The sequence below is a fragment of the Mesocricetus auratus genome, unplaced genomic scaffold (genome assembly GCF_017639785.1).
Source record: "Mesocricetus auratus isolate SY011 unplaced genomic scaffold, BCM_Maur_2.0 Super-Scaffold_100015, whole genome shotgun sequence".
Lineage (NCBI taxonomy): Eukaryota > Metazoa > Chordata > Mammalia > Rodentia > Cricetidae > Mesocricetus > Mesocricetus auratus.
The window spans coordinates 32,087,757-32,105,749 of record NW_024429198.1 but is presented as its reverse complement, the minus strand read 5'-3'; the positions used below and the strand labels follow the sequence as shown (position 1 = coordinate 32,105,749).

Sequence of the window (17,993 nt, the reverse complement as noted above, 5' to 3'; positions counted from 1 at the left end):
GCACACACGCACGCGCGTGCAACACACACACACACACACACACACACACACACACACTAAGGGAAAATAAGGTCAGAAAGAAATAGCTGGTCCAAAATGTCAAGAATACACGTTTGAAAAACCATGAATTATAGTCACAGATTAAAAAGAGTTTGTAATCTAGAAAGGAAATTTTCAAAACTAATACTTTAACAAGAACAAAGAATGGGAATGATACTGGCCAAACCAGTCCAAGTTTATTCATGCAATGATGCAGAGGATGCTGACTGTACAACAAGGAGCAACTCAACTCACCTAGAAGCAAACAATGGCTTGCATGTCTATGTCATGCTTAAAATATTAGCACACACTGTATGTTAAAATTTAATATACTTATTAGAATTAAGTAACTTAAGATAACTTTACATGATAGACATCTCTTCTACTACTCACCCTGAATGTTATAAATATTTCCATTATTAGAACAGCAAAATAATTAACTATGAGCTTACTAGAGTAGGAAGTAGCATCCATCTTTCCTACTTTAACTGGAGAGCCAATGCTTTTCATTTCAAGTCCAACTTCATTCCAAATCGGTTCCAATTTTTTACAATGGCCACACCACGGTGCATAAAACTACACAAAAAGAAAAGAAATGTTGTACTATTATGAAGCTCAACCATAATATTCAAAAAATTTATTTAAGCAATCTAATGTTGATCTACTTCAGACACGATAGTTTTTAAGTGGCAATATAACAAAATAAAACAGATGTCTAGATGGTTTACCTCTTAGGGCATACCTCAAAACTAGTATTTTAATTTCATTTTAAATGACTATTGATATCTATTTAGAATAGAAACATGATGGATTCAAAGTCTTTAATTTTGTGCAAATGTGTTCATGTTCTAAATAAGAAAAAAAAAAACACTAAATAAATGCATGCACCATACTACATGCAACCTGTGTCCATGGTGTTCATGGAAAACATTTGATTCTAGCACAAAAATTTAACACAGAGGTAGGCACATTTGCTGAGTTCTACTGTTTTCACTGGCAGGATTTTGGGTGATCATTGAAAGATTTGACATAGAAACAAGTCAGGTTGATTACAACCACAACCCTTCACATTTCTGAATCATCAAACAGAGTTTGATTAGGCACTCTAATAGTATTAACACATTATTTATATGTTTTCATGAAATGAGACTTATTTTTAAATGTAATTCCATGGAAATGTTAAAACATAAATAGAAGGAGAAAGACTTAAGCAGAAGATTCTCAGACTCTATTTTCTACTCTCAACAGTCACCAACTCTGCTCTCTTGTTCCATTTTGTGAGTTAAACTTTTTTTTTCTGATACATGTTAAAGAACATCCCCAATTTAATTTTGCTCAGTATTGAGATGAAAGTATATTTTATTTTATTGTATATTAATATAACTCAATCTCTTAAAAAGAAAAAAAGAAACAAGGGTGAAGTCTATACTGAAATCTTAACAATCTCCTTAAGATATAATCTACAACTTCATTATAAGAAATAGTCCAAGCTTCTTCCCAGAGTGACCCTATTTCTAGAATTTCATCAAAAATAAATTCCTTTTCCAGAAGCTTGAAAGTTCTCAGGGTCATTTAAATCTAAAAGTCTAAATAGGGACAGGAAGATAGCCGAGAGGGTAACAAGCTTGCCATGCATTGCTAAGGACCAGAATTTGGATCACCAAAACATAAGTACAGCCCAGGTGGGTATATGCAACTAAGATCATACATCTTAGTTCAGAGGAGGAAGAGACAGGGAATCCCCAGAGTAAGACACTTAACCAAAAGAGAGAAAATTTTGAGTCCCAACTGGGATCTGTGAGAGAGCTGCCTCAGATTATATAAGGTGTTGAGTAATTGAAGAAGACACAATGTCAACCTCCAGCCTTCACGGGCCCAGATAAACACCATGTACACTCGCACATGTAAGTGAATGCACACTTGGAAACATGCATGCATACATGCACACACACCACATGCACACACATGCAATGGAAATAAAAGTAGCTATATCTGAGAAAACAAATCGGTCTCTCTGCGTAGACGTGACTAAAAATGATACTTAAATTTACATACTCACATCAACAAGCCAAATGTCATCCTTTCGATTATCTTTAAATCTAAAAACAAAAGGAAAAATAAACATGTTTTTATATCTATGTTCACAAACAATATCCTAAACAACAGTATATTACCATAACTAGTAAAATTTGCAAATGTGCAACTTAAGAATACTGAACTGATCAATACAAGAACACAGAACAAATTCTCTGAATAAAAGTTTTATATAAAAATTTTACTCAGTAACTATTAAATCTTTTCCTATTCCTTTTCCTAAACACTTTGAGAATTAAAATTGAAAACCGTCCAAAGAATTTAAGAAGTCCAGCAAAAGAAAGAAGACTATTTGGGGGAAACCACAAATGTAGTATGCTTCCTTTATTTGGTATTCCACTTAGAGCACGGGGCTTCTCTATTTTGAACAAGTATTGGTTTTCACTTCTCTTGTATTTTACATTAACAATGCAGTTAAAGCATACTTACATTATGTTTTGTTAGGTGCTACCAAAAAAAAAACCTAGGGATGAGTTAAAATACACAGGAAGATGTGTAAAGACACATGTAAATAAGTTATCATATATATATATATATATATATATATATATATATATATATATATATATATATATATAATGGTTAGCTACAGAAAACCCTGGGACTAATCTCCATGAGTTCTGAGGAACAATGGTGTATTTCCCAAGCTCTTCTCTCCTGTACTCCATTTTAAATCTGTGACCTAAGGTTATTATTGGAAAACTCTGCTTACAAGATTGGCCCCTTGTTTGTATTAAGAGCATGGGTTTTAGGAGGAGTCCCATCACTTCCTGGTGAAGAACTTGCAGTCCTGAAAATTTTTATGAAAAGAAACAAATACAGAGTTGCTACAATGGGATCAAAGGTCTGAGATTCATATTCCAGCCTATAATCAACCTTTAAAATGGCATCAGCTAGCTACGCTTCTCCTTTAACTCTGCATCTTAACACACCCCGTCCTGTGGAGCAGTGTGACACAGCACAATATTAATTGTATACCCCTGAAGGAGCCCACTGAGCACAGGCTAATTCAAAACTCCAGGGCCTCCATCAGATGTAATGCTCTTAGATAACCTCAACAGGAAGCAAATATGCCATGAATGACAAAGACAGAATGGGTCAAGTCAGCACAAAGCATGGGGATGACTAAGCAAACTCAGTGTCACATCACTGGCAGCCAGGGCCAGAGGAATAGTACAGACAACACACAGGGCCCTACAGGCATCTGGTGAAAATGGCAGGACTTTGGGCTTCAGCAATCTCCCTGTAAGGTATCTTTAGCCTTCACTGGGATAAGAAAAAAAAATGAGACTTTTTTTTCCATACTGTTTTGATGCTTTTTCACAATGGAATTCCCTGCTCAGTCTGAGATCATGTCTGAAATTTATGGATCTGAGTGGCAACATCTGCATTACAAAACACATTTTAGTTTTCTCATTTAGCCAGCAAGCAAGGTACCCTATCATTACCATTCCCCAGGGGAAGAGTCTTTCAGGTAAGCAACCACATAGAAGTGAAACTCTCCTCAGGCAGAGTTACTATTATTAGAGCAGTGTGAAAAGGTAGCTAATAGTGACATACCCCAAGATACCACTGAGTTAAATAAACCTAGTGTCTGGTTATCAATGAGTTTTCCTCAAAAATCACGTTCTATGAGCAATCTTAAAACACACTCTCAAGGCCCACTGCTATGACTAGGACCCATGCGATGTTCATACTTGTTGCTAATCCACTGGAGTACCTGTATTCCAATCATCACTGACTCCCTACAGCAATATTCCATCACACAGTCAGGTGACAAAATGGTTGATGGGGACAAGGAACAAAACTGAAATTAACTGTCTGAAGAAACAGTTCAGTGAGTAAGAGAGTTTGCTGTGCAAACAAGAGGACCTGGGTTAAGATTCTAGCAGCCACCATGCCCACAATTTCAGTTCACAGACACAGAGACAGGAAGAGTTCTAGGGCTTGTTAGATACCGGTCAGCACCAGGTTCAGTGAAAGATCCTGTCTCAAAGGAGTAAGATACAAAGCAGCAAAGCAGTACTTCCAGAGTGATCATCTGTCCTCTGAACACGCATGCAAAGGTTGTACTCACACATGTGCATACACACTACAAACACCTACATAGGCCACACACACACACACACACACACACACACACACACACACACACACACAAAACTGGAGGTACCAAGTCCTCACTCATCTACTGTTAACAGTGAAAGGTATGGATGGGTGTCGTTTGCTTCTGTTATGAAACAGTACCATAGAAACATCAGGCAGATGTAGCACAGACAAGGAAATCCATCTCACTGATGAGGAGACAGAAGAAAAGAATTCTGCCTCTCTGTAAGTGGGAAAGCGATTAAATGAAAGATCTGAGTAACAACACTTTGGTAGTAAAGTATATGAAAAAGGTGAAGCCACCAACAATTATTCAACAAATAGGTTGGTAGTGCTGGTATATTTATGAGCTTGGTTGTCATGGGAGGCCTGAGCCATTGACTACAAGTCCCTCCAGAGAATCGTTGTACACCAAATCTGGTGTGGGAAAGGCACCCATGTGGCCTGCAGGAGAAAAGATTGCTATCCCCTGCAGTCAAGGCACACAGATTGAACAGACTTCTAACCTGTTGTGAGCAAGCTCTTGTGAATAAACCTGTTATACTACAGATTAAACACTGAATTCCAGCACTCACTCAGTATGATTAAACCAAAAGAAACAATATAGAAATGTTTGCTGGATTTTCACCTTACAACTATTAGCAAAATAATTCTCTGGTGCATTCCTCCATTTTGCATGTGTATGGCACTTAAAACAACTGAAAGAGGGGGTGCCGGTGGCGCATGCCTTTAACCCCAGCACTCAGGAGGCAGAGGCAGGCTGATCTCTGTGAGTTCGAGACCAGCCTGGTCTACAGATCGAGTTCCAGGACAGCCTCAAAAACAATACAGAGAAACTCTGCCTCGAAAAACGAAAGAAAAAAAAAACTGAAAGAAAATTGGCAATGTTAACATCAGTCACCACTGCACGTATTATTAAAAATTAGATTTCTGTGCAGATATTTGGATGGCATCAGAGTTAGATGATGTTAAATAGTATTTTACACATGTATGTATACTCACGATTCATCTAGATCTTCTACAAATCCTTTACAGACAGCCAGGTCAAGTAAAACAACTGGAAAGGACAAAATGTAGAAGATAAATGATTTGTCATTGTTTTTAACCTTAGGTTTAAATTGCCTATAAAATGTTAGAATTTTTTACAATTTACCAAAAAGCTCGCTGATGATCCATTACTCGGTGTTAAGTAACACAAAAGCAAACATAGTTCAACCACTCAGTAAAATCTGCAATGTATATAATCATATTGCAAAGGGCGAGCAATACGTGAGTACACATAATACATAGTTGTCTGTTCTACATATTTCTGCTCTCGTTTTCTTTTTCACTAACCTAATTTTCTGGCCTAGAGATAAAAATAATTTTAATTTTCTTTTTTCTCAGTAGCATGTATTCCTTCGGTACAAAGTCCGAATGCAATTCCCCAAAATGGGTAGAACAAGGCAAAACTGGGCTCCTGCTCTAACACTTATTACAGGGCAGTGCCTGGTTCACACATGGCTCTAAGTTGGTGGCTCAGTCGGGGGTGAACCACGAAGAATCCAAATACTCCGTGCTGACAGTTTAAAAGACAAGGGGTCTCTCTTCATAACATAGCTATCTGACCAGGATCTACCCTTGGGCGTCATCTCTTTCTTGGTTTATGCAAGGAAAGCCCACCACTGTGACAAGACTCAGAACCAACCAAGGAGGGCTCCACATCCTTGTCCATCAGTGGAGTCAAAGAAACTTCCTGTTCGCAACCAAGGCAGCAGTACCCTCTAGGCATCTGAAGGCAGAGTCCCGCTGAGGAAGCCCGGCCCACCGAGGCTTAGCGGGTACCCTAGGGACCCCGCGGCGCGGCCCCAACCCAACTCGGCTCCATCCCCAGAACAACCTCCCGCCACTCCCCGCCGCTCCGCTCGCTCCTCACCCACAGCGCAGAGCGGAAGGGTCGCCCAGCTCCTCCGCCCCGCAGCCCTGGCCATGGAGCGCGGCATGGATCCCGCGATGAGCGCGAGCAGAGACGCAGAAACGCCGGCGCCGGGCGCCCGCCTGCTGGAAGGGAAGCGAGGACGACCCGGCACGCAGAAGAGCTCCGGGCCGGAGCGGGCGAGCGAGCGGGCGGGCGGGGCGGGGTGGCCTCTCTCAGGCCCCGGGTAGCCCAGCGGTTGTAACCTCTGAGCATGCGCCTTTTGCGACGCATGCGCTCAGGCAGTACGCATGCGCATTCGGGTTCCCACGGACCCTTCACGCCCCCGGAGCTCTGAAGAGCGTGGTAGTCCGCGCGTGCGGGGTTCTTCCTGAGACGGCGCGTGTGTGCCATGGGACTCTTACCGGAATGCACGTATGGCACTGTCCGGTGAATTTAGTGCTGGAGGTGAGGTAGGGTCTGACCTGCACTGCGAGCTTGAGTTTCGTCACGGGTTAAGGTTGCTGCGTTAATTCGATGAACACACTTTTACACTGTGATCGTGCTTTGAAATAAAAGACTGGATTGCCGAGCTCTGACACCTCTGTAAAACCCTATTTAGAATATTATAAATTGGTTCATTACTATTGCATTATGGATGGGAAAGCTATCAACAGTTAATGCTTGCTCGGATGGGATGTGTGGCATTTTTTTTAAGTGGTAGGTTGCCATGCTTAGGCAACTGTTACAATGAAACTCAGTGGATCTCACACACACACACACACCCCACACCAAAGGACACTCAGGTATTCAACAAGAGTTTCAGTAACACAGGAGGAGGATGAGGGTCGTGAAAGTTACCCAAGTTCATCATAACGTTTAAAAATGTGAGAATAAAAATAAGAGAATCTCTTATTCTGAAACTTTTTTTTTAAAAAAGGGAAGTTAATTATAACATCTTGGTTATGTTTTTGCTGTTTCCTGATTATTTGTAGACTGAAATCCTTACTATAAAATGTGTTGTAGCCTGCATCCTTTCCTACAACACAATGATTTATAAAATAATAGACTTTTTATAGTCGGTCCCTTTGACAGTTACTACATCTGAGTTAGATGGGATTTTAAAAATATGAATGTGGTACCAGAGGATTTGGATTAAACCACTGCTTCGAATTTGTGTTATGGAAACGGAGCATGCAAAGGCTGAGGAGTAGAAGAGGGAGAGAGGGGATAAGAAACACATATAGCAGAAAAGCATATAAAAACTGTTTGTAGTGATAGTGATTGCAACGTCTAAAAGTAGAATACTTGCGTTGTTTTCCTAGACTAAAATACTATATAGCAATAAGAAATGGCTGAGACATAAAGGTAAGCCCATGCTTTTGATTCCAGGACCCAAGAGGCTGAGCAAGGAAGACTGCCATGAATTCCAGGTCAGGCTGGGCCACACTGTAGGACCCTGTTCCAAAAGCTCAGAAACAAATACATATAAAGAACAAAACAAAAACAATGAGTTAACTTTTGCAAATTTATTGGATGATGTGTGTCATAAATGTTGAGCAAGAGAAGTCAAATAAAAAGATGGTGCTTGCTCTATTACTTTCACAATCTCAAAAATAACCAAGACCTTAATGCTCTCTGGATTAACATTAGGACCAGAGTACAAATACCAGCATCCACCATGTAACAAGCTCTGTGTTCCCTGAATGCCTGTAACCACCCCACCACACACACACACACACACACACACACACACACACACACACACACCACCTTTTTTTTTTTTTTTTTTTTTTTTTGGTTTTTCGAGACAGGGTTTCTCTGTGGCTTTGGAGGCTGTCCTGGAACTCGCTCTGTAGACCAGGCTGGCCTCGAACTCACAGAGATCCGCCTGCCTCTGCCTCCCGAGTGCTGGGATTAAAGGCGTGCGCCACCAACGCCCGGCTTCACACCACACCTTTAAACAAGTTAAACAAGGGCAGTAGAATTCAGGGATACAGATAAATATTTTGTTGTTCTGGTGTTGCTTACTAAAATGTGTTCATCTTGTAAAAAATGAATTTAAATTTCAGTATTGGGTTTTAAAATTTTTGAAACTAAACATTAAACAAAAACCTATGTTTACTTTTAGTGGAAAGGTAAAATATTACTTCTCAAATTTTATAAACACGAGTTACCTTTGTTCAGTTTATATGAGAAATGTCCCTCAAAGGCTCATGTATTTGAGCAATTATTCCTTAGTTGGGAGTGCTTCTTAGGGAAGTTCTAAAACTTGGACATGGGGCCTAGCTAGCTGAAACAGAGGCTCAGGATAAGGACTTCCATGTTTCCATGCAAGTGAGCTCTCTGCTCTCTCACTGCCAGTGTAAGCAGTTGCCCTATACCTGCCTCTGCCTCAGCACCTTCCCCAGCTATGTTATACTATACCCACTCTAAGCATTAGAAATATTAATTCAGTTGCCTCTTTCAAGTATTTTACCACAGCTAAGAGGAAAGTAACTAACACAACTGTATTTGTAGCAGAAATTAATAGGATGAACAACTTAAAAACTGGTATTAAAAGTAAAGAAAAAATTCAAAATTGAAATAGATTTAAAAATTAGCCTTTAGAAAAATCAATTCAGATTTGAAATCATTCCATAAAGAAAGCAGTAGATGCCTTATATGCCATCCTAGAACCTTCATTCAGTAGCTGATGGAAGCAGAACAAACACCCACAGCTAAATACTGAGCTGAACTTTGGAATCCAGTTGCAGAGAGGGAGAATTGATGAGCTATTACTGAATTCTTCCCACCAGCCTGGTCCCAGAGCTGTGTCAACCCCAAACAACACACAGAGACTCTATTAGTTACAATGATGTCAGCCAATGTCCATGGCTTCTCATAGGCTTCTTCTGTCTTAAATATTAACCCATGACTACATATATATATATATATATATATATATTTCTATAAGGACCTATTTTTCCAAGGACACCATACTGACATATCCTCTCTTCCCAGGATCACATGGCGACCCTCTACCCTTGACTACATTTCCCAGAATCCTCCTTTACCCCTAGTCCCACCTATCTGTTTCCCTATTGGCCAACAGTACTTTATTTATCAACCAACAAAACAAACATATACACAGAAGGACTGCCCCCATCAATGAGCAAAGTGGTCAAGACCAGGCTGGAGAAACCAACAGAAACAGCTGACCTGAACAAGGGGGAGCTCATGGACCCCTGACTGATAGCTGGGAAACCAGCATAGGACCGATCCAGACCCCTGAACAAGGATGTCAATTTGGTTAATCTATGGGACCTATGGTAGTGGATCATTATTAATCTCTAGTACATGAATGGACTTTATGAGCCCACTCCACACAGAGGGATACTCTCTCAGCCTAGACACACAGGGGAGGGTCTAGGCCCTTCTTCAAATGATACGACAGACTTTGAAGATCCCACATGGAAGGCCTCACCCTCCCTGGGGAGCAGAAAGGGGATGGGATAGGGGGTCGGTAGAGGGCAGGGGAAGAGGGGAGGGAGAGGAAACTGGGATTAACATGTAAAACAAGCTTGTTTCTAATTTAAATAAAAAAAAGAAAGCAGGAGACTCAGTTTCTAAAATGTGCTGATGTATTTTCTATTTTTATTTAAGAAAATCAGTAATTACTGATAATTTTCAAGCAAAACAAAACCAGTAGGAGAAGATCTATTGAGGGTGATTCACAAGATTAAAAAAAGTAACATGATGTTATTTATCAGTGTAAGCCAGTAGTATAATTCTGAATCCTAAAAACTCAGGGCTGGCAGTAGCAGCAGATTTATGTTGTAGCAACCTCAGGCTACAACACTTCTCAAGGATTTGGGCAAGGGCCTGAAGACATTGCAAATTGCATTCCCATCACCTTTTTGTGAGTGATGCCCACCCACCCTGGCGAAGGCTGCCCACTTTCCTAAGTTTCTTACTCAGTCAATAAATCCTTTCAGAAATATTTTCACAGACACATGCAGAATAACATTTTAATACCTGTCTGAAAAAGCTTTAATGCAGCAATTTGGCACATCAAAGTAGCTATCAAATTGTTTCAAACTTCCCAAGAATAAGAGCAATAGAGAGCATAGGTGAATGCAATAGTGAATAAGGTGAAAACAAATTCATTGTCTTTCTTGGAAAATTGGCCCCCTTCAACTTCTGCAGCAATTATCAATGTGACTATAAATGTGAGCTGGCTTAAATGAAATGCACAGATTTTCTGGGATAAAGGGCCATAACTCTTAAACTGATTTAGCAATGTTAATGGAAGAGGGAGTATGTTCACAAGAATCACTTTTTTGTTTTGTAGGAAAGGAGGCAGCATCTCTTTCATTGATACAATCAACTTGAAAAAGAATAGTATGTATCCTGAAAGAAATGCATTGTCTCTTCTAGGAAAAGAGTACAATCTCTTTGAACTGTAGATAGAAATTTCGGTAGAGTAGTGAGAATAGTTAAAACAAATGCATTGTTTCTCTCGGAAAAGAAGCTAGTTCAAATGCTATTGTAATTATCAATGAGTGTAAAATTGTGAGTATGCGTAGATGAAGTGCATTGTCTTTTCTGTGAAAAAGGACAATATCTCTTACACTGTGCCTGTGAGTGCTGTGACACTGTGCAAGTGAGTGCTGTGACACTGCATGTGAGTCAGTGCTGTGACACTGCATGTGTGTGCTATGACACTGTGTGTGTGCTGTGACACTGCATGTGAGTGCTGTGGCACTGTATGTGAGCGCTGTGACACTGCATGTGAGTGCTGTGACACTGTGTGTGTGCTGTGACACTGCATGTGAGTTCTGTGACACTGCATGTGAGTGCTGTGACACTGTATGTGAGTGCTGTGACACTGCATGTGAGTGCTGTGACACTGTATGTGAGTGCTGTGACACTGTATGTGAGTGCTGTGACACTGCATGTGAGTGCTGTGACACTGCATGTGTGTGCTGTGACACTGCATGTGAGTGCTGTGACACTGCATGTGAGTGCTGTGACACTGTATGTGAGTGCTGTGACACTGCATGTGAGTCAGTGCTGTGACACTGCATGTGTGTGCTATGACACTGTGTGTGTGCTGTGACACTGCATGTGAGTGCTGTGGCACTGTATGTGAGCGCTGTGACACTGCATGTGAGTGCTGTGACACTGTGTGTGTGCTGTGACACTGCATGTGAGTTCTGTGACACTGCATGTGAGTGCTGTGACACTGTATGTGAGTGCTGTGACACTGCATGTGAGTGCTGTGACACTGTATGTGAGTGCTGTGACACTGCATGTGAGTGCTGTGACACTGTGCATGTGAGTGAGTGCTGTGACACTGCATGTGAGTGCTGAGACACTGTGTCAAAGTCAGTTTCACCAGTATCCACCCACTGTCCCCAGTGCCTACCACACTGTTCAGTTTCCACCCCTATCCCCAGTGTCCATCCCACTGTCCTTAGTGTCCATACCACTGTCCCCAGTATCCATATCACTATCCTTAGTGTCTACCCACCGTCCCTCAGCATACCAACATAATGTCCCAAGTGCCCAACACCACTGTCACTCCAGTGTCCCACAACACTGTCACCTGTGTCCAACCCACTGAGCCCCTCTGTCCCCACCCCACTGTCCACAATGTCCACCCACCTGGGCCCAGTGTCCACCCTTGTTACCAATGTCCTCACCACTGTCTCCAGGATCCGCCCCATTGCCAACAGTGTCCACCACAGTGTCTGCAGTGTCCACCCATTGCGTCCAGTGTCCACTTCACTGCCCCCAGGGTTCACCCAACTTTCCCCAGTTTCCAACACAGTGTCCTGTGTCCACCCCAATGTTCACAGTGTCCAACCCACTGTCCCCATTGTCCACCCCAGTGTTCTCACTGTCCCCAGTTTCCACCACAGTGTCCGAAGTTTCCAACCCACTGCCCCAGTGTCCATCCTACTGTCCCCAGATTCCAGCTTGGTGTGCTCAGTGTCACCTGTATGTCCCCATTGTCAACCCTATTGTCTTCAGGGTCCATCCCACTGTCCACAGTATCCATCAAAGTATGCACAGTGTCCACCCCACTACCCCAAGTGTCCATCCCACTGCCCCAAGTGTCCACCCCACTGCCCCCGTGTCCACTCCACTGTCCCCAGTGTCAACCCCAATGTGCTCTGTGTCCAACCCACTATCCACAGTGTCCACCCCAGTGCCCCCAGTACCACCATAGTGTCTGCTTTGTCCACCACACTGCCCCCAGTGCCCATCCCACTGTCATTTGCCTTTTTCTTTTGCTGCTCTTCATATTCTTTCTTTATTCTTTATGTTTGGTGCTTTATTATGTGGTGAGTGTACTTTTTTTTTTGTCCATTTTACGTGGTGTTCAGTAAGCTTCTTGTACTTTCATTGGCATGTCCTTCTTCAGTTTGGGAAAGTTTTCTTCTATGATTTTGTTGAATATGTTTTCTGCACCTTTGAGCCAGGCTTCTTTGCCTTTTTCTGTACCTATTATTCTTAGGTTTGGTCTTTTCATGGTGTCCCATATTTCCTGGATATTTTGTATTAAGGATTTGTTGGACTTAAGATTTTCTTTGGTCAATGAATCTATTTCCTCTAGTTTATCTTCAGCACCTGAGATTCTCTCTTCCATCTCTTATATTCTGTTGGGTGTGCTTGCATCTGTAGTTCCTGATCATTTACCCATGTTTTCTATTTCCAGCATTCCCTCAGTTTGTGTTTTCTTTATTGTCTCTATTTCATTTTTCAGGTCTTGGACTGTTTGAATTGTTTCCTTCATCTGTTTGATTGTTTGACCATGCTGGGGGGAACAGTCAGCGTAAGACTGGGGACACCTAGGAGAAAATGATGGACAGGGAGTACAAAACGGACAGCAAGACAAGATTCTGATTAACAGGACAACCTTTATTCATCCCAAAGGGATTTTTATAAGACCGTAGGTGGGAAGTGAGGAGGGGAGGGAATGGGGGTGTTAACTGCAGCTGCGATGAGCCTGGTGGAGCGAGGTCAGTGGGAGGGTTAAGCCATCCTGTGTCGCCTGGTAACCTAACTGCAGGTTATAACTTTGTCTTTCACAATCTACCCTCTATTGCTCAAGCCTACGCCCAAGTGACTTGGTAATTTTCCCTAGGCGGATAAGTCGCAAGTCTGTTTTCTCAGAACTTGCTTCCTATCTTAAGAAGCGGTATTTCTGCAGTGTGGCCTGGAGTCATACTTCTCTATGAGGAGAGCATGATAATGCTCTGGCAGGATTATGGCAGAGGTCCCTGACAATTGTTTTTTCTTGGTTTTCCTTGCTTTCTTTAAGAGATTTGTTGATTTCTTTCATTTTGGGGTTGCCTTTTCCTCTATTCCAATTTTTTTGTTTATTTTTTCCATTTCTTTAAGGGATTTTCTCATTTCCTCTTTGAGGGCCTCTATCATTTTCATAAAGTTGATTTTAAGGTCATTTTCTTCTGCTTCATCTGTGTGAGATGTTCAGGTCTTGCTGCTGTAGAACCCCTAGACTGTGGTGGTGTCATATAAGTCTTTCTGTTGTTCAATGTGTTCTTACACTGTCGTCTTCCCATTTCTTCTTCCAGTGGGTATTGGTGGAGTCTCTCCCTCTCCTGGTGGGTATGGGCTCAAGGCTCTATCTTCTCCTCTTTCCCAGAGGCTGGAGGGGCAAGACAGGGATTGCGGCCAATGCTGGAAGCTTTGTTTTGCCTCCAGGTATCTCTGGGGCATTCTGTGGTGGGATTGGTTTGGTGGCTACAGGTAAGAGAATTCAATGAGGGAAAGGTGGGCTGCAAGAGCCCCCAGCACTCACTGTTTTCCTGGAGGGTGGTGGTGATGTTTTGTTCTGCCTCCAGGTCTCTCTGGGGCATTCGGTGGCAGGAAGGTTCTGGTGGCTGGTGGCCATAGGTCAGGGGAGAGAGAAGAGAGAGAGAGAGAGAGAGAGAGAGAGAGAGAGAGAGAGAGAGAGAGAGAGAGAGAGAGAGAGAGAGAGGTCCACCAGTTTTCTCTGTGCATTTTTTAAAAAAAATAATTATATATGTATATAAATTTATGAAGGTTGACCAGTTGTCTCTGTGGAATTTTTTTTTTATGTAGGTTGACCAGTTGACCTTTTGAACTTTATTGAGTGAATGCATGAAATCACGGGGAAGGACAGACACTTCACCTACTTCTTTTTTTGGGGGGGTGGTCTTTCATCAGTTGTCCTGAACCCCACACACATTTATTTATTTATTTATTTGTTTTTTCACTCATTCATTAATTTTGTTCATCTATTTCTTTTCCTGTCTTTGTCTATGCATTCATTCATTCATTCATTTACTTATTTATTTGATGTGTACCAATGTGCATGTACACCTTTATACCAGAAGAGGGCATCACATCCTAGGGAATTGTCAGGAACTGCCTTGTCAACCAGCCTGCTTTGTCTTTTTCCATTTCCTCTTTATCGTCTTTCCTTCCTTCCTTCTTTCCTTCCTTCCTTCTTTCCTTCCTTCCTTCTTTCCTTCCTTCTGTTAAGTTTTATTTTACTTTTATTATTATTTTTTTGTTGAGGCAGATTTCCTCTAACACTAACCCTGTGGATTTTTTTATTGTTTTTGAATATTAGGGATATTCAAAATTTGTGGTTATGCTTCCTGTGATTTGGTCACATGAATTATGAGATGAGACTATACCAGCTCTGCTTCTGAATCTATGTGTCTGTTCATCAGTGGTGGTGGTAGTGATGGATTTTTTTCTTTCTCTCTTTTCTTTTTCTTTTTTTTTTTTTTTCTTTCGAGACAGGCAGGGTTTTCCTGGATATCCTGCTCTCTTGTTTGAATTTTGGTTTCTAGCAGACAGGGCTTTTCTAGTCCTGAACCTGTGTATAGCTTGTTTATTTATTTATTTATAAATGTATTTATTTGTAATATGAGTCAATTATTTTCATTTTTCCTATCTCTCTTGCCCTGCCTGGCTATCCTGGCAACATCTGGCTGAGAAAAACATGCTTGCCTCCAACTCACTCGTGCTGGGGCTAAAAGGTGAGTGTTGGCACATCCCACTTCAACATTCTGTTTGATGTTGTTTGTTTGTTTATTTGTATCCTTCAGTGCTGGCAGGACAGATAGACAGGCACACACACACACACACACACACACGCGCACGATAGCATTGTGGTGAGGAAGATGTTGCCTGGTGAGCCAATGTAAATAAAGGACTACTATTAAATCACTATATTCCCTAAAACTGTTCAAATAAAGCAATTCATTCATTTTCTTTTCTTGTGTTTGATCAGAGATCCACCTGCCTCTGGGACTATACACCAGCCCGCCTGTGACATGCAAAAAAAGAAGGAACTTCATCACCTCAACATAAGAAGGAAGACTCCTGCTTCACTCAGGGGATACAGGCAGGTCCTAAGAAACTGTGTGGAGGAGGAGACTGCCACTATCTGAGGGTGAGTCAGGATTCTGCCAATAGCATTTCATTGAGAAAATATCCCACCTTATATTATAGTTGCACCTAGGATTAAATGGGAGACAAGGGGAATATGTACTGTGGGTGTGGCTTGCCGTCAGGGGTTGAGGGTCTAACAACAGGCACCAGTCTTCATAGATTTTTGTCTTTGTTGTTGTTTGTTTTGATTTTTGGCTTCTTGTGGGTTTGTTTGCTTGCTTGCTTGCTTGCTTGTTTGTTTGTTTTTGAGACTCATTTTCTCTGTGTAGCCTTGGCTGTCCTGGAACAACTTGGTTGTGTTTGACCAGGTTGGCCTAGGACTCACTGAGATATGCCTGGCTCTGCCTCCCCAGTGAGCAAGCACTGGGATTAAAGACTTGTACCACCCCTGCCTGGGAACACCAGTCATATGTTAATGGAAGGGCCATTGAGTTCCTCCCTAGGGAAGGAAGGAATGGAGACCCTTATCAAATGCCTGATCTCGGGGAAGTATAACTTCTGGGGAGCAGACGCTTAATGACACTGCCGTTTCTCCCCTGCTAACTCACCCAAAAGGGAAGGTTCTGACATCTCAGTCTTCTACTAGGATAATGTACCATTCTGATTTCACTGTGTTTATCAGTGAGCTGAATTCTTGCCTTTAATGGGTTCAGGCTCCCTTGGACTCTAACCCCTGTAGGCATTTCATCACTGCCATCTGGCGTGTCTAGTAAATTTCTAACATTCCTATTCCTGTTCATTAGGAGGGCACAGTGGAATTCCTGGTCCCCTGGTGTCGGGGATTTTGTTTTTCCCACAAAGAATTATTTTGTTTAGAGAGCCTAGGCTATCACTATACACGATTTTTGTCCTCTACCAAAGCTCACACTAAATTTCCCAAAGGGAAAAGCATTGATGATATCAAGAACGATTAGGAATGAAAGTTAAAAAGGTGCTGGACAAGTGTGGTCTGCTTGCAATGTTGAAATGTTGGAACTTTGTCAAATGGCAATGGTCACCAAGTGGTGGTCCATGCCACATTCCTTCCTCTTGACTCATATGCCCTCTTTCACTGTATACTCAATAATGTAAACAAGTGAATAAATAAATAAATGGATGGATGGATAAATAAATGAATGAAAATTTCTGGTTGTTTATTGACTTTTAATTTCAAATCCTGGCCCCCACCCTGCCATATCCCCAGCCACTTCCAACTCAGGGCAGCCAGCCCCTGCCTGACTGCCTGCCAACTAACTGGAGGAAAAAAACAAGAAACAAAAAACACAAGCTAATACACTCAGACCCAGACATTGAAAAGAACTCAGGGACTGCTGTATCATGACACAAAGAGAATATTAAGAAAAACAAAATGAAACAGACCATCTAAGAGGCCTGGTATTGCCTCCTTGGTCTAATTTTAAAAAGAGAGAGATACTATGATCAATAAAGGGTTCAGTGGGTATACGGGTTATTTAAATGGTGATGTCTTTCTGGTTTATCTTCCTGGAGGTTACACATGGTTGCTTCCACCTTGGTGAGCCAACCACACCTTTGCTAAAGAATTTTTGAACTGTGACCTAGAAAGTGTCTTTCTTTATATCTTAACTCTCTCTCTCTCTCTCTCTCTCTCTCTCTCTCTCTCTCTCTCACACACACACACACACACACACACAGACAGACAGAGAGAGACACACAGAGAGAGAGAGAAGAGAAACACATGACCTGACCAAAATTTAAAATTAAACTAAATGTACAATAAAAGGAAGCTGGCAGGCAGGCAGGCATGGAGATGCACATGTTTAATCCATCACCCTTAGGCAGAGCCTGGAAGTCTGTGAAATGGAGGCAGGCCTGGTCTGAGTCATGATTTCAAGGGCTATGTACAGAGATGTTCCCCATCCCCACCCCTACTCCCATCTCAATAAGATAAATGAATAGAAATATAAAGCGTGGTGGCAGAGGCGTTGGTGGTGCATACCTTTGACCCCAGCACTCAAGAGGAGAAGGCAGAGTTGCAGGACAGCCAAGGCTACACAGAAAAACCCTGTCTCAAAATGAGAAGGAGGAGGTGAACTCAATATAAGCAACTTGGAATAGAAAAAAACAAAGGACCAAGCAGAAACAGTGCTTGGGAGTATCTGATTTATAAGCAAGGGGTTTGGTGGGATGAAAATGAAAGCCTCATCCTCACTTTGCCTGCTCGCCTTCACAGGCTCCTCCTGCCTCCTGCTGCCCAGACAGCCCTCTTCCTCTCCACAAGGTTCAGCAAGCCATTAGACACACCCTAGCTAGAAAATTAGGCACCTCCTGGAGATTCTCAAGCGAGGGACCTGGTCCCTTGTTGAAAAGCAGAGAGGTGTAGGGCTCAGTCCCAGTCGTGGGCACAGAGGAACTGGATGACCGCAGTGGTGGGAGTACACCCAACCTGCCAGTCCTTCCA

General features: G+C 42.0%; 1 protein-coding gene and 1 long non-coding RNA gene across 2 annotated transcripts in view; one reads left to right on the top strand and one right to left on the bottom strand.

Moving 5' to 3' along the window:
- Tmx3 (thioredoxin related transmembrane protein 3) overlaps positions 1-6,381 on the bottom strand; it is a 29,903-nt gene extending 23,522 nt beyond the window's left edge. Inside the window, exons 1-4 of the mRNA XM_005065419.4 lie at positions 6,155-6,381; positions 5,242-5,296; positions 2,099-2,138; positions 492-615 (exon numbers count right to left, since the gene is read on the bottom strand). Of these exons, the coding sequence (XP_005065476.3) occupies positions 492-615; positions 2,099-2,138; positions 5,242-5,296; positions 6,155-6,221 (286 nt within the window). The 5' untranslated portion in view covers positions 6,222-6,381. The remainder of the gene's footprint in view (positions 1-491; positions 616-2,098; positions 2,139-5,241; positions 5,297-6,154) is intronic.
- A 7,762-nt stretch (positions 6,382-14,143) lies between these two features.
- LOC121144368 lies at positions 14,144-16,699 on the top strand. Its single transcript, XR_005881721.1, has 2 exons — positions 14,144-15,159; positions 15,414-16,699. It is a non-coding gene; the product is annotated as an uncharacterized LOC121144368 (long non-coding RNA).
- Positions 16,700-17,993: the final 1,294 nt, after the last annotated feature.